The 13,695-nt window shown below is 50.3% G+C and overlaps 1 protein-coding gene across 1 annotated transcript in view; it reads left to right on the forward strand.

Annotated features, from left to right (window-relative positions):
- Window positions 1–13,695, forward strand: part of ADAM12 (ADAM metallopeptidase domain 12) — a gene marked incomplete at its 3' end in the record, with an annotated part of 325,053 nt that overhangs the window by 296,867 nt on the left and 14,491 nt on the right. Inside the window, 6 exon segments of the mRNA XM_080822952.1 lie at window positions 1,586–1,694; window positions 4,978–5,113; window positions 5,739–5,847; window positions 7,643–7,646; window positions 7,649–7,705; window positions 7,708–7,820. Of these exon segments, the coding sequence (XP_080679078.1) occupies window positions 1,586–1,694; window positions 4,978–5,113; window positions 5,739–5,847; window positions 7,643–7,646; window positions 7,649–7,705; window positions 7,708–7,820 (528 nt within the window).

Genomic DNA, 13,695 nt, shown 5'->3' on the forward strand with positions numbered 1-13,695 from the left:
GGCAAGACGCTCAGTGTCTTCACAGGCTGGGCCACTCGGTCATCAGGGCCACAGGGGTTTAGCTTTATAGGAATATAGCTTCCAACTTATCACAGGTTGTCTGGACTGTCGGTCTTATTTTAAGGAATTGGGGCTTTTTTTTTTTTTTTTAAGATTTTATTTATTTATCAGAGAGAGAGAGAGATCACAAGTAGGCAGAGTCAGGCAGGGGGTTGTGAGGGAAGCAAGCTCCCTGCTGAGCAGAGAGCCCGATGCGGGGCTCGATCCCAGGACCCTGAGATCTTGACCTGAGCTGAAGGCAGAGGCTTAACCCACTGAGCCACCCAGGCACCCAATTGGGGCTTTTGATGGTTGGATCATCAACAACAACAAAAAAATCAGTGAAAGCAGGAAAACATCACAAATGAGACGTCTACTCCAAGCATTTTATTTTTGCCTTAAATAGAGAAGTATGTGTTCGGCCCCATCCAGCAATAGTCAGATGCAGGGCTGAGGCCTCTGGGATGGGTGTCTGACTGTAGGTCTGCACCAACTTCCTTAGATAAACCACGCAAAGCCCGTCACCTGTGATGCACAGTTCCCTTCTGTAAGCAGAAGAGAACCTGGGATGCTCAGAAGCAACCCGACTGCGGAATCCTTCCTGGTCCCAGCAGCCCTGCGGGGTCATTCGCAGATGACCCATTCCGGATGGATCAGAAGCTCTTCTTAGCGACTTGCCCATATCCAGTGTCCCCACGGCATGCCCCCCGTTTTCAGAGAAACAATATCCTCTTGTTTCCAAGCTCCTGTGCCCCTTGCGCGTGCAGGAGCTCCGTAAGTTCCGTAGCAATGACAGCGGGTCTGACGGGCAGCTCAGGCTAGGGGAGCCGCCTCCGTCGGTCACCCTTGCTGACCAGGTGAGCTGGAGCCGGCCCCTCCCTGGGGGGCTCTGGCCCCCTACCCCAGAGTGAAGCCCATCCTCCTGCTTTCTCAGCACCCCTTTCCTGTCACAGGGACCCCAGGGTTTGGTAGGCTGTGGCCAGCCCGTGGGGCTGGGAGGCAAGGAGGGGCCGCTGGGAAACTCCCCAGGCGGGAGGGCGGTGCAGGCATGAGACGTCGGAGCGGGTCCGCCGGCCTTTCCGAACTTCGTGTCTGCGGGAGGCACGGCTGTGCCCATAGGTTGTCGGGCCTGGGATGGCCGAGGGCTCGGATTCCGCAGCCCTGAAGCGGGATCGCGCCTCACCATGGAGAGGGCTTCTCACTGCGGGGGGAGGAGATTCTGAATTGAAAAAGATGACACATAAAAACAGAAAAAAAAAAGAAAACGAGGACATAGCAGTTGATGGAAGAAAAGGGGTGGGAGGCAGTGGATGCCCCCCAATCTTCAGCACTGCCCTGACAGCCGTGAAGAGGCAGATTGTTACATTTGCAGCCTTGGGCTCTGGTCCCACCTGTGTATTCAGTGCTTGAGGAAACTCTGACCACAGGACCTTTGCTTCCGTGTGGCAGCATTTAGAGCTCAGAGATTTACCACCGCCCCACATGGAGGGCGGGCTCTAATGCTGCTCCTCTTTCTCGGTGTCCCCCTCCCCCGTGGCTTGGACAGGTGTGTAACAACCGCAAGAACTGCCACTGCGAGGCCCACTGGGCGCCTCCCTTCTGTGACAAGTTTGGCTTCGGGGGAAGCACGGACAGCGGCCCCGTCCGGCGAGCAGGTGAGCGGGGACAGCACGTCCCCAGAAGCGGGTGCCGAGTGACCGGGGGGACCGTGGGAGAGCAGGTGCAGATCTTTCCAAGCAAGACGGAGGGCTCACCAGCGGTCAGTGGGCGTGCAGGTGTAACCGCCCCCCAGGGGGAAGCCCAGTGCACCCCCACAAGGGCCTGACACAGCCCGAGGCCCATGTCCAGGCTCTGTCCCATCCTGACCTTTGCCAAGAGTCCTCACTCCGCTCTGGCTGAGTGGCTGACTCTGTCCCTTGTTCACCTGTGACACTTTGCTTAGCGAAGGTCATTTCAACAGCAGGTTGCCAAACAGGTATGAACTTGGGTGTGGGATGAAAAGACTTTGTAAAGCCCAGCGTTAGTGCATGGGGGACCAAGAGGTGCGAGGCCAAATGTCTCCTAAAACGCCTACTAGAGAGTCACCTCCTAGTCTGGGTTGGCGGCCCCAGCAGCCCCGGGGGGAAGCAAGAAGGCTTCTGCGCCCGGAGCAGCTGGGCAGTGCAGTCACCGAGCTGGGCGTCGGCTGCATTTGCACGATCTCCTCGGACACTCGCCTCACGCCCAAGTCACTATCATTCTTCCTTCTTCACAAATAAAGGACCTGGGGCTCGGGGGAGGTAAGTAACTTCCCCAAAGCCACACAGCTACGACTGAGACCAAGTCCCTCTCCCCCTACATAAAACCCCTCCTAGCAGCAGCGCTTGCTCCCCACTGCTTTTCTCCGGGGGTGACCTTGATGCATGGCCTCCGGGCGCCTTGCTGCTCTCTCTGAGCACCTGTCAGGCAGGGAAGAGGCGAGTCTGAACAATGCCTTTTGTAAAGGGAAAGAAACAAAAAGGTGCAGAGGGCCGGCCCCGCGCCCACTTGTGCTGACACTCGGTGCTCACCTGAGCCCAGCGACGCTTAGACGTTCACTCAGCAGCTCGTGCTGCTACAGGGGACGTCCCATGTCCTCACGTCCTGCTGTGACTGGTGGTAGCGTCATCACGTTTTAAAGACAACAGACATAATGCTGCTCTGTGGGGCCAGGCAGTGAGGACAGTGCTGGGATGGGGGGAGAGGAAAGACCTGCCCCAGGGGCACATCTGCAGAAAGTGTCATGAGTTCCTGATCGTCCTTCTCCTTAAACAGGGTCGGGTCTCAGCGTCCCTCTCAGAGACTCCAGGCGACCCCTCCCTCGGGTCCAGGCCCCGCAGCAAGTACAAAAAGGACCAGAAAGTCTTGCTGTCTAGTGAGCATTCCTTCCGGGAGGTGGCGGGGGCAAGAAAGCAGCCCTGGGCCAGCGTCCCCTTTCCTCGCTGACCTCTCCGCCCTGACCACGGCACGTTCACTGCCCCGTGGTTGACATCTGGAGCCGGTGGGAAGCGTGTGTCGTGCTCACCTGGGATTCTAGCTTCTGCTCGGACAGGGGCACTGGCCCCCATTCCCCCCACATCGGGGTTGGAGGGGATTGGCAAGGACGCTCCGGTACTGACTGTGGTACTCGGGTGTGGGGGCTCCCCATTAGCCAGGGAATCCGAGGTCGCCCGCCCTTCACTGGAGCAAGGAAGCATCCGTGCCTCTGTCCGCTGGCACCATGACCGCGTGAAAGTACCCTTAAACGCACACGAAGAGGCAGGCGTGGGGAGCTCTGTCCTGAGCCTCCCTGCCCCCACCGCCCACCAGCCTGACCGGGACTTCTCGAGCACCTGCCACGCGCCAGCCACTCTTCCAGGGCCCAGAGACGTGGAGTAGGCCCAGCGCGACCCAGCAAGAGTGCTGCCAAGGGAGGGGAGACCAGGGGACTTGGGGAGGTGGGACAACATGGGGAGCCACATGGGACCTGGTGTTGGCACCGGGTGAGGGGACCAGGGGGCCCCGGTTTGCTGGCTCGAGCGGCGTGATGGCATGCACTGCGACAGACAAAGGCAGGTGGCCGGGATGGTGCAGCCAAGTTCATTGCGGGGCCTAGGAACTGTTCGATTGGCTACATTGATCAGCTTAAGACTTGCGGATTGATTGCGAGGAGCTGGAAATTGTGGCTCGTGCTATAGCTGCTCACTTCATTCATTAGCTTTGTGAAGACACAACAGCGCTCTAGCCAGAGCCCCTGTCTGAAAAGAATGACGTTTTGGCCGGAAACCCAGAAGCAGGGCTTTTCCAGTAACACTAACAAGGGAATCAAGACTGTCATATGTTGATTGTCTTACTTAGGCTGAGACACATCCCTGATAGGACTTGTCAGTTGGGGACGAAGTCCAGAAACAGGGTGGGAGGCGTTCTTTCCCAGAGCGGGAGTGGGCTGGCGGGGCCTGGCGGTCAGCCCCAGTGAGCATCGTAGCCAGCAGCAGGGTGGGGAGGGCCTGGGGGGTACCGGCACCTGCACAGCCGTCCTCAGCAGCCTGAGGGGACTGTGGCTCGCCTGCCAGGGGAGGCACGCCCTGCTTGTTGCTGGCAGGGGGACAGGGACCCGTGAACCCCACATCTGTGCTCTCAAGGATTCCGCAGAGCAGTGGGAGCTGCCAATCCGGCTCCTCTCCAGCCTGGCAGGGTCATCCCTGGGGCTCTTTCTGTGGCCAGAAGCCAGCCTGAAGCTTTGACTTTCCCTTTTCTTCCACACCCTTCTGGGGGGCTTCTCAGTGTCGTTGTACTGAACAAAATGGGAGCAAATCCCAGAAAAGGGATGTTCCCTTGGAGAAAATAAAAAGCACCCTCCCAGAAAAAGGGGTTTGCCCCCCAAAACCTGTAACTCAAGTCCCTAACGTAACAAACACAACCAAATCTAACAGAAGCAAACCCGTGGGCCTTTCCTTTTAGCTGTGGGTTTGGTGGGGTTTTCTCACCTATTTTGACAATGTCCAGAAGTAGAGTCTTGGTCTAAAAAAATAAACACAGACCCCAGCGCTAAAGAATGAGAGGAGGAGGGCGCGGGAGGGAGCATATGTGTGATGGGGGCTGGAGAGGTCACTGTCCAGGGACGTGCCGGCTCCCTGCCACCATCTGTGGCCACCATGTCCACGGGGCGGCGGGAGGGTTGGGGGCGGCATGTGGTCAGGGCTACGGTCCCACCCGCCAGACGACCTTCCCGTTTATGAAGAGTTGTCAGAAATGCATCACTGGCGACGCAGACTGAACCTCAGACATGACCTTTGAGCTAAGACCAACATACCAGTACGTCTACTCGCCGCATTCCTGCTCCTTCCTCCCAGAGCTTGCGTGGCCGTGAGTGCCACAATCTGATACTTCCCATATTTCATCATGACTCTCTTTGCCTGAGAAAAATGTGTTTTGTTTCAGATAACCAAGGTTTAACCATAGGAATTCTGGTGGCCATCCTCTGTCTTCTTGCTGCTGGATTTGTAGTTTATCTGAAAAGGAAGACGTTCATTCGCCTGCTGTTCACAGATAAAAAAACCACCATTGAAAAGCTCAGGTACGCTGGGTTTGGGTCGTCTTTTCCAGAGACGGCATTTGCAAGCAACGCTCAGGCAACGGCTCCTCTTCTCGCTTTGTTTTCCTTAGCAAAGAAAGAGGTCAGATTTTTAGATAGTAAAACCGTTGTTTTGGTTTTTTTTAAATCTTTGCCAGACCAGCTGCCTCCTTTCCTTTCCCTTCAGATTGTTTGCGGCTCGTTCCATGAGTAAGCAGGCTGAACCACACTGATGTATTTGTTCCCACCCTTATATCAGTAATTTTTACAAGACACAGGATCTTAAAATATTTTCGTCAGCTGGGGTAGCTTTGGATCCAAATGTATTCGGAAACAATCTTGCTGAAATGCCCTCTTTCTACCAAATAACTCCCAGGGGTCTCAGAGCCACGTGTCTATAAATTGCAAAAACTAATTTCACAGAATAGTGGCTTTGGGGAGAAAAAAAAAATCAATATATATTTTTTAATCTCGTAAGAATGTTAGATAATTTTTCCTTTGCATGTTTATCGTATTGAGTTGAAATAAGTCAATTATTTTTTCGAGCGTGATTGTGAACAGATCAGAAAAAGTCAAGTCGACCAGAGGGGAAACGCGCCTGTTCGCGTGTGACGTGATTGTGTTGCAGGTGTGTGCACCCTTCGCGGCCGTCTCGCGGCTCCCACCCTGGTCAGGCTCACCTCGGCCCCCTCAGCAAAGGCCTGATGAGGAAGCCGCCACATTCCAGTGTGTCGAAGGTAAGCTGTCGACAAACGTGAGAAGTTCGTGGGCGCCTTGTGACATGGGTTCCTCAACAGAGCTTGAGTAGGAACAGATCCCGGAGATCTACAGAGAGTTTGGGATGGGACCAGATCCCTGAAATGTGGAGTCCACCCACTTTGTGATATAATGGATGGGGGCTCCTTCCACAGCCCACTCTGCCCCATGGAAGCTCTCCAAGATCCAGTTGAGGCTGTGTCCCCGGTGTGATGTGCTGTGTGGTACGTCATGGGCCATGATCCCCCCAAGCACCCAGACCTAATTCCCAGGAGGCCCACCGGGCCTGTCTCCCAAGCAGGTTCCTGCCTCTGGGCCCCTCCTACGGTTTCGGACGCCGCCAGCAAGGTCTGAATCATCTTTGGCCCTATACCTCCCCATGCATTTCTAAGAGTTACATGGAGCCCGTGGCTGGGCCCCTTTTGCTCCAGCTCTGGGCTGTGTAAGCTCTGTCTACTCTACCCTGTGGTTTCAAAGAGCCGGTCCAAACCCCAAGTCCTTAACCTGCTGGCCTCCTCCTGGCTCTGACCTTTCCTGCTTCCTCGTGAATTATCACCAGAGTTCGCTCCAATATTTAGGTATCCCCATCAAGTATTTCTGCCGTATGCATGAGAATTTTTGAATACTGGACTCATTCAACAAGAGTCCAAATTATGAGTGACAAGAAATGACAAATGATTTTAAATAGAACTATCACTTATTTGATAAAGCATAAGCTGTTTTATCTCCGTTGCTATAAAAAGTTTAGAGGACTGGGTTCCTAATGCACTTTACCACCTCTCAGCCCCAAATGTGGGACTATATAGCAAGAACCACCAGCTTTACTGGCGAGAGCCCAAAGACACAGCTTTCTTTCGAAGAGCCAAAAAATGGAAATGACCCAAATTTCCATCAATAGGTAAAAGGATAAACAAATCTTGGTCTATTTACACATGGAATGCTATTCAGCAATAGGAGAGAATGAACTATTAATATATACGACATCATAGATGAATGTAGAGATAATTATACCAGGTAAAAAGAAGAGTCCATACTCTATGATGCCGTTTCTGTGGAATTCTAGAAAATGCAAACTATTTCATGGTGGCAGAAAGCAGACCAGTAGTTGCAGGGAAGGGGAGGCGGGGCGGAGTGGGGAGGCAAGGGTGATGGTGGGCATATGTCATTATCTTGCTCGTTGTGGTGGTTTCACTGGTGTGGACACATCAAAGTTTCCCACTTCGCCTGGTTTCGCTATGTGCAATTAGCTGTCTTTCCGGGACCTCAGCCTCAGGAAAGCTGTTTGTTAGAAAAGAGAAAGGAGAAAAGAGAGAGGGTGGGGGGGCGCGAGGCATCTGTTCTGATCTACCCTAAAAGCAGGAGCACCGTGGAGGAGGTGACCCTCCAGGTGCAGGCCCCTCACCTCAGCCGGCGTCCAGAAGCCTCCACTGTCCTTCCCAGGGTTTCCTGGGTTCTCCCTGAGCCTGGAGGGCATCACCCGCTGCCTCAGTTCACAACTCCTCCGTCCTTCCCTTCAGACGTGGTCTGTGTCGTCATACTTGTTGACGCCTGCCCAGGTGTCCTGTGCCTATTTGTTGATGAATTAAACAGTTTTTAAAATTCGCAGAGAAACCGATCCCACTATTCCAGATTGGGTCAGAGGGCGCTTCTGCTCCAGCTGTGAAGTTTGAACAAGTAACAATGGGCTCCCTCCGGGAGAATGCACGACCAGTCAGCACTGCCCCCTCCCGGGGAATGGTGACTCCCGTGACACCATGCTTTTGCTCCCCTCTACAGGACAATACCAGAGATGGCCCCCGTGTCAGAACGTTGACATCAGCGGGCCCCTCCGAGCCCACGACGCCCCTCGCCCAGTTCTCCTCAGCGAGTGCTCCCGCCCCTCCAGAAGGCTCCTCGTGTGCCCCTCGTCCCCGCCAGACCCCTGCCGGCCAGCCCTGCACTCCGGCAGGCCCAGGTATGCCCTCGCAGCTGATGTGATGGATGTCATTCAAGTCCAGACCCGCCCACGAGCTGACCTCTGGTTGGTCCGCTTGCCAGGGCCTCCGTGAAGTGCAGATAAATCAGCTCCTCGGATGGTTAAACGAGATAAGCCATGGCAAGCATTTAGTACAGTGCTCGGTGTAGTCACGATACGTGTGTTTTATCAGGAATATTTGTGCATTCAGAATAGCCGAGGCAGCTGCCCCACTTACCACCTAATCCATGGAACTCTTAGAAGAACAGGACACTGCCGCTAATAGGGCCTGCACAATAAATCAAAGATGGTCACCTCAGGGGGCTCCTGGGGGGCTCAGTCGTTAAGCATCTGTCTTCAGCTTGGGTCGTGATCTCAGGGTCCTGAGCCCCGCATCGGGCTCCCTGCTCAGCGGGGGGTCTGCTTCTCCTTCTCCCTCTGCCCCTGCTAGGTTGCACTCTCTCTCTCCCAAATAAGTAAAATCTTTAAAAACAAAAAAAGATGGTCACTCAGGAATATTGGTGGGCATACTTTCTTACCCTTTTTGTATTTTCAAAATGACTCACAAGACTTTTACCATCCATCAAGTCTCTCCTTCCCAGATGTAGCACAGTATTACGTCCTCCATATCTGTCATCTATTTCATTTTTATGCTGTTTTGGAAGTTGACAGTTTCTGTTTGTTATGACCATGAATAAGACATCACTTCGGGATTAGAAATTTGAGGTGGGCGGACAGTAAAAACAAGCACATGTGAAACACAGAGACACAATCCCTGATAATTTTTCCCTGTTATCATTGTCATACTTCTAGTAATTGTTATATTTAAGAATTTCTTGTGTATTTTTAACATAATTTAGATTATTCTGTATGCACATTGCTTTACAGACTACTTTTTTGCCTTAAAATCATTTCTATTTACCACAGCACCAAAAATTCTTAAACCTGTCTCTTTAACAATAGCACTATATATGTAGGTAGAATAGTTTTTTAAGCACTTGCCAATTAGTGGGCAAGTTTGGATGTTTCTAAGTTCTATTATAAATAGTTCTGTTGTGAAGATGTAGACAGATAAATTTTGGGACACTTTAATTATTCCCTTAGGAGATATTCCTAAAAATGAAAGTATTGGGTTGAAAAGGGCTATAATCCAGTTAAGCCTCTTAACGTATAAATTAAATATTTTTTCAGGACCCCTATGTATATTTGTATTTCCACATTATTATAGAGCATCTCTGTCTCCATGACTTTGCTGGTTCTAAGTCTTACCATTTCAAAGCTTTGCCAAATTGATATAAGAAAAACCTCATTTTTTTCTGTCTAGTGGTTCTGTCGCTTACTCAAAGGGGATGTTGATGTCTTCAATGATGAATGTGTCTCTTTTCAGTCCATCAGTTTTTCCTTCGTGCATGTTGAAGCTCTGGTGTTTGTGATACGTAGAGTTAAGATTGTTGCGTTTTCTTGGTGAATGGACCCTTTTGTCATTATGTCCTGGCCCTCTTTAGTTCTGGTAATTACCTTTGTTCTAAAGTCTACTTTATCTCATCCTCATATACCCACTTCAGTTTTCTCTTGATTCATGTTTGCAAGATGTGTCTTTTCCCACCTTTCTACTCTTACCTTTCCTATGTCATCATATTGAAAATGAGTTTCTCAGAGACCACATGTAGCTGGGTCATCCATTCTGTCAGTCACTGTCTTTTAATAAGTGTGTTTAGATCATTTACTTTTAATGCAATTATGGGTGTGTTAGAACCTGTCTACCATTTTAATATTGTTTGTTCCCTCTGATTTTTGTTTATTGTGCTCCTCTTTCCTGAATTCCTGTAGATCAGTTGAACATTTTTTAGTGTTCCCTGTTGATTGATCTACAGTGTTTTAAGATATGTCTTTGTGTAATTTGCCATCGGGCAGGCTTTCACAACCTCAGCATTTTTGGCATTTCAGGCTGGGTAACATTTTGTTCTATGGGACTGTCCTGTGTGTTGTGGAACACTTAGCAGCATCTTGGTTTCTACCAAGATGGCAGTTGCACATGGAACCATGTCTTTGAACTTTGCCAGATGTCCCCAGGTGGACAAAATCGCCTGACTGAAAAGCTGGCACTCTAAAGGTTATACTGTATGGATATAATTTATCACAGTCTACTAGTATCGGTACGTTGTCACTTCAAGTGTAAAAACATTACCACCTTTGAGGCCTCTTTATCCTTCTCCCTTTATCACATAGATGTCTTAAGTGTTACCTTTATGTGCACTGAGAACCACTTCAGATGCTATAATTTTGCTTTCAACCATGAAGCAGAGTTGCTTAAAACCAAGTTCTAAAACTGAAGATTGATCTACTGCCTCTACTTACTTATCCACCCTTTCTCATCTTCCTTTCTTCCTGATATTCTCAATTTCTTTCTGTTATGAGTTCTTTCCTGTCTGAGAAACATTAACTATTCTGTTAAAGCAGGTCCACTGGTGACATGCTCCTTTGGTTCTCCTTCATCCAAAGATGTCTATTTCACCTTTGCTCCTGAAGGATATTTTCACTGGATATAGAATTCTGGGTTGACTTTTTTTTTTTTTTTTGACATTTGAAAAATGTTCCACTTCCTTCTGGCCTCTGTGGTGATCAGAAGTCTACTGAAGTTTAGCCCACAGTCTCTGTTCCAGGGAAGAGATGTGGCCTGTTATAGTATGCAGGATTGGGAAGCAGGGCTCTGCCGTCTCCAGGATGTGGTAATCAATTGGAGGCAGAGGGGATGGCTTTTTCTGGTCCCCACCTGGAACTGGAGTAAGGTTGGGTACGGTCAAGATGTTTCACTCTTACTGAGTCACCCTGTTCCCCAACTATTGGCTGCAGCCAGAAGGCCTTCCTTGGGCCTCCTTTTGCTCTGGTGACACTGGCATTTCCAGACCAGGAACCTCTCCAGAGCACAGACCAAGACATAAAAACAACAAAAACAAAAACAAGAGCTCACTCTTGGGTAGTTCCTTGAGTTCTGAGGTCCGACAGCCAGTCGATTTATTTTTCTCCAACTTTCAGAGTCTCAGTTGCTCTATGGATTTTCCCCAGACTTTTGTGTTGTAATTTGCGGGAGGTATAGGGTGAAGGGGGCTTATTCCGTCTTGTCCAGACCTCATCTCATTCTGTATCTCTCTGATTACTGGCACACTTAGACTGCATTTTACATATCTGTTAACTAATGGAGTAACACTAAATTGCCCCTCAAAAAACAAAACAAACCCAAAAAGCCTTGATCTGTCAGTGATTTTCTGCTATAAAAAAAACCCCACCATGGCCAATTTCAGGCCATCAATGTAATGTCACCAAACGAGGAGTAGAGAATTGGCTGACATGAGCTTGGACTAGCCAGCTCCAGTATGGAGCTGCTACTGACTGTATTTGTTCCGTGAATTGTTCCTGCCCTTGGCCTATGTTCTTCTATTTGGGAGATGCTTGTTCTTCCCGATTGATAAGAGTTCATCCTCTTACCAAGAGCATTTGCCCTCTTCCGGTATTTATTGCAAACCTTTCCCTGGCTTACCTTTAAATTTTATTTATGATATTTTGGGGTGTAAAAGGAATTCCAGTTTTGCCTATTAAATGTATTTGTCTTTTGCGTGAATTCTCCCCTTTCTTTGTGCTTGCAAAGTCCCCTTCCATTTCACTATCAGTCAAGGTCTACCTCTAGTCTCTTCTGTTTATTTTATTGGCTGTTGAGAGTTCTTCCACAGTGGTTTTTCTAGCCTGTCTCAGATTTACATTGAGGGAAGGCAGCGAACATGTCCTAAACTTTTCTGGGTGATGGACTTATTCGAGAATCCGATGAAAGCTATGAACCCCCAAAAAATGTACCTGTACTCAGTACTTTGCATGCAAATTTCAGGTACCTGCAGAGCCTGCCAGCTCTTTTCCCATGCATGCCCTCATGCTGAGGCTTTTTATGTCTCTCTTTAAACAACTCGCCTATGCACCATGTCAGACTGGGACTGTCTTTAACAGACCATGGGATCTGAGGCAAAATATTTCCACTTGCTGGTATCTTTTTTTCCTGACAGCAGCCAATGCCTACAGAAGTCACTCCCTCAAGATTTCCTTTAAAAACAGGCCCCGAAAAAGGCCTTCATTCTGTTTTATGAAACGAAGGAAATGTTACCCTTTAAACATTAGGAACTGAAAAATCCACATTTCTCACTCCAGGCTGGTGTCTGTCTGGAGCTTTTCCGAGACATATGATACAGATTAGGCTCGCGCTTCCTCCCCCATCGCACATAGAGAGCTGGAATTAATTCCGTGCAGGTGTGGGCTGTTTGGAGGTGGCTTATTCTTGGCAGCACAGATCGAATCCACTGACTGACACTGCACTTTCGAGTCCCCGTGCCCGGTCCCCCACAATCTGACAAATACACAGCTACATGGCTAGCCATGCATCATTCATCCAGACTTACCATCTGAACCTTCCAGAAGGAAAACGTTACCGTAAACATGATATATACCTCACATCGAAAGGCTAAATGTTTGATCTTTCGATTTATACAAATCGAGGATGTCTGACTCCACTCCCTGTCTTGTCCACAGACGTCCCCTTCCCAGGTACCATTTCCTTTGTAGCAAAACGTCCCTTGGAACACGAACTTCTCAACCTACCTCCTTGGCCTCGATCGAAGAAACGAACTCTTCATTTCCTTTTCATCCTGCCAGCTATTTTAGAGAAAACTTAAGGCAGTGCGTTCATCTGGCTGCTGGCTGACTGTTGCCAAATTCCCCCAGAGCATGAAAGGCAGAAGGCAGGCTCGGGAACAGGAGAGTAGGAGGAGGACACAGGGGGGTGACAGAGGTGTGTGACTGCCTACAGTTGTGCCTTGTGTTGTTGGGGAGCATCACAGAATACCACACCCAGCGTGGCATTGACCCTGCGCTGCAGGAAGGCTCCCTTGTGTGTGTTGGGGAGGGGAGGGTGGGAGAGGGCAGCAGGGATCACACCAATCAGAAAGACGTTTCCGTCTTTCAGGCCACTTTGGAAGTACCGGGTGCCTTTTTCTGTGGGTCCTGCTGTTGGGTAGTTCATCTCAGGGTCTGGCAGGAAGCAAAGAGGAAAGAAAGGAAGTCTGTGCATGGATCCCAGAAGGCTTTAGAGCCCTTCTGGGGATGGTCATTCTTAAGACATTCTCTGTTGTTTTTCTCCGTGAAAGGGTTAAAAATCACTCAACTTTGCACCCCCCCCCCAAAAAAAGTCAATATTATCATTATGATCATTTTTTAAAATGGAATAATGTGTAGTAAGGGGAGAAGATACAGCCCCTAGCAAGTGTGGGTCTTGAGCGTCTGAAAGGACATTCTTGGGAAGAAGCCACTTGAGGTGGCAGGCTCCAGCCGGACCCCCAGGCCGGGACAGGAGGGACAGAAACCTGGCAGTTGATGACCTGCGCAGAATCCAGCCAGATTGCTGTCTGGACCGCACACTTGGTTCGTGAAGTCAACTGACCTGACTTCCAGGAGGGAGGGAGGCCCCAGAAACACTGGGTGAGCTAGGGACCTTGGAGGGGAAACATCTGTGTGCTGGTGCCCTCTGACCTACTTAAACTCTCAGGGAAGCATGCAGACCGTCATCACGGTGGCCTCCAGCCAGTCTCGGGTAGGGAGGGGAGGCTGATGCCCAGGGGGAGGACAGCGCCTGCAGAGTCAGGTCTGAGATGCTTGGAGAGGATCCGAACCCGGGTCAGGAGGAGGAGCCCACGGCAGGAGGCAGGCAGCAGTCCGGTACACAGGACACCACACAGGGAAGATGACAAGAGTTTGGGCACAGACCGAGGGACCTCCTATCACGTAAGAGAGGGCCTCAAGCCACCTAAGCCTGAACAGTGCGGTGCGACCCTCCAAA

The sequence above is a fragment of the Martes martes genome, assembly GCF_963455335.1.
Source record: "Martes martes genome assembly, chromosome: 14".
NCBI lineage: Eukaryota > Metazoa > Chordata > Mammalia > Carnivora > Mustelidae > Martes > Martes martes.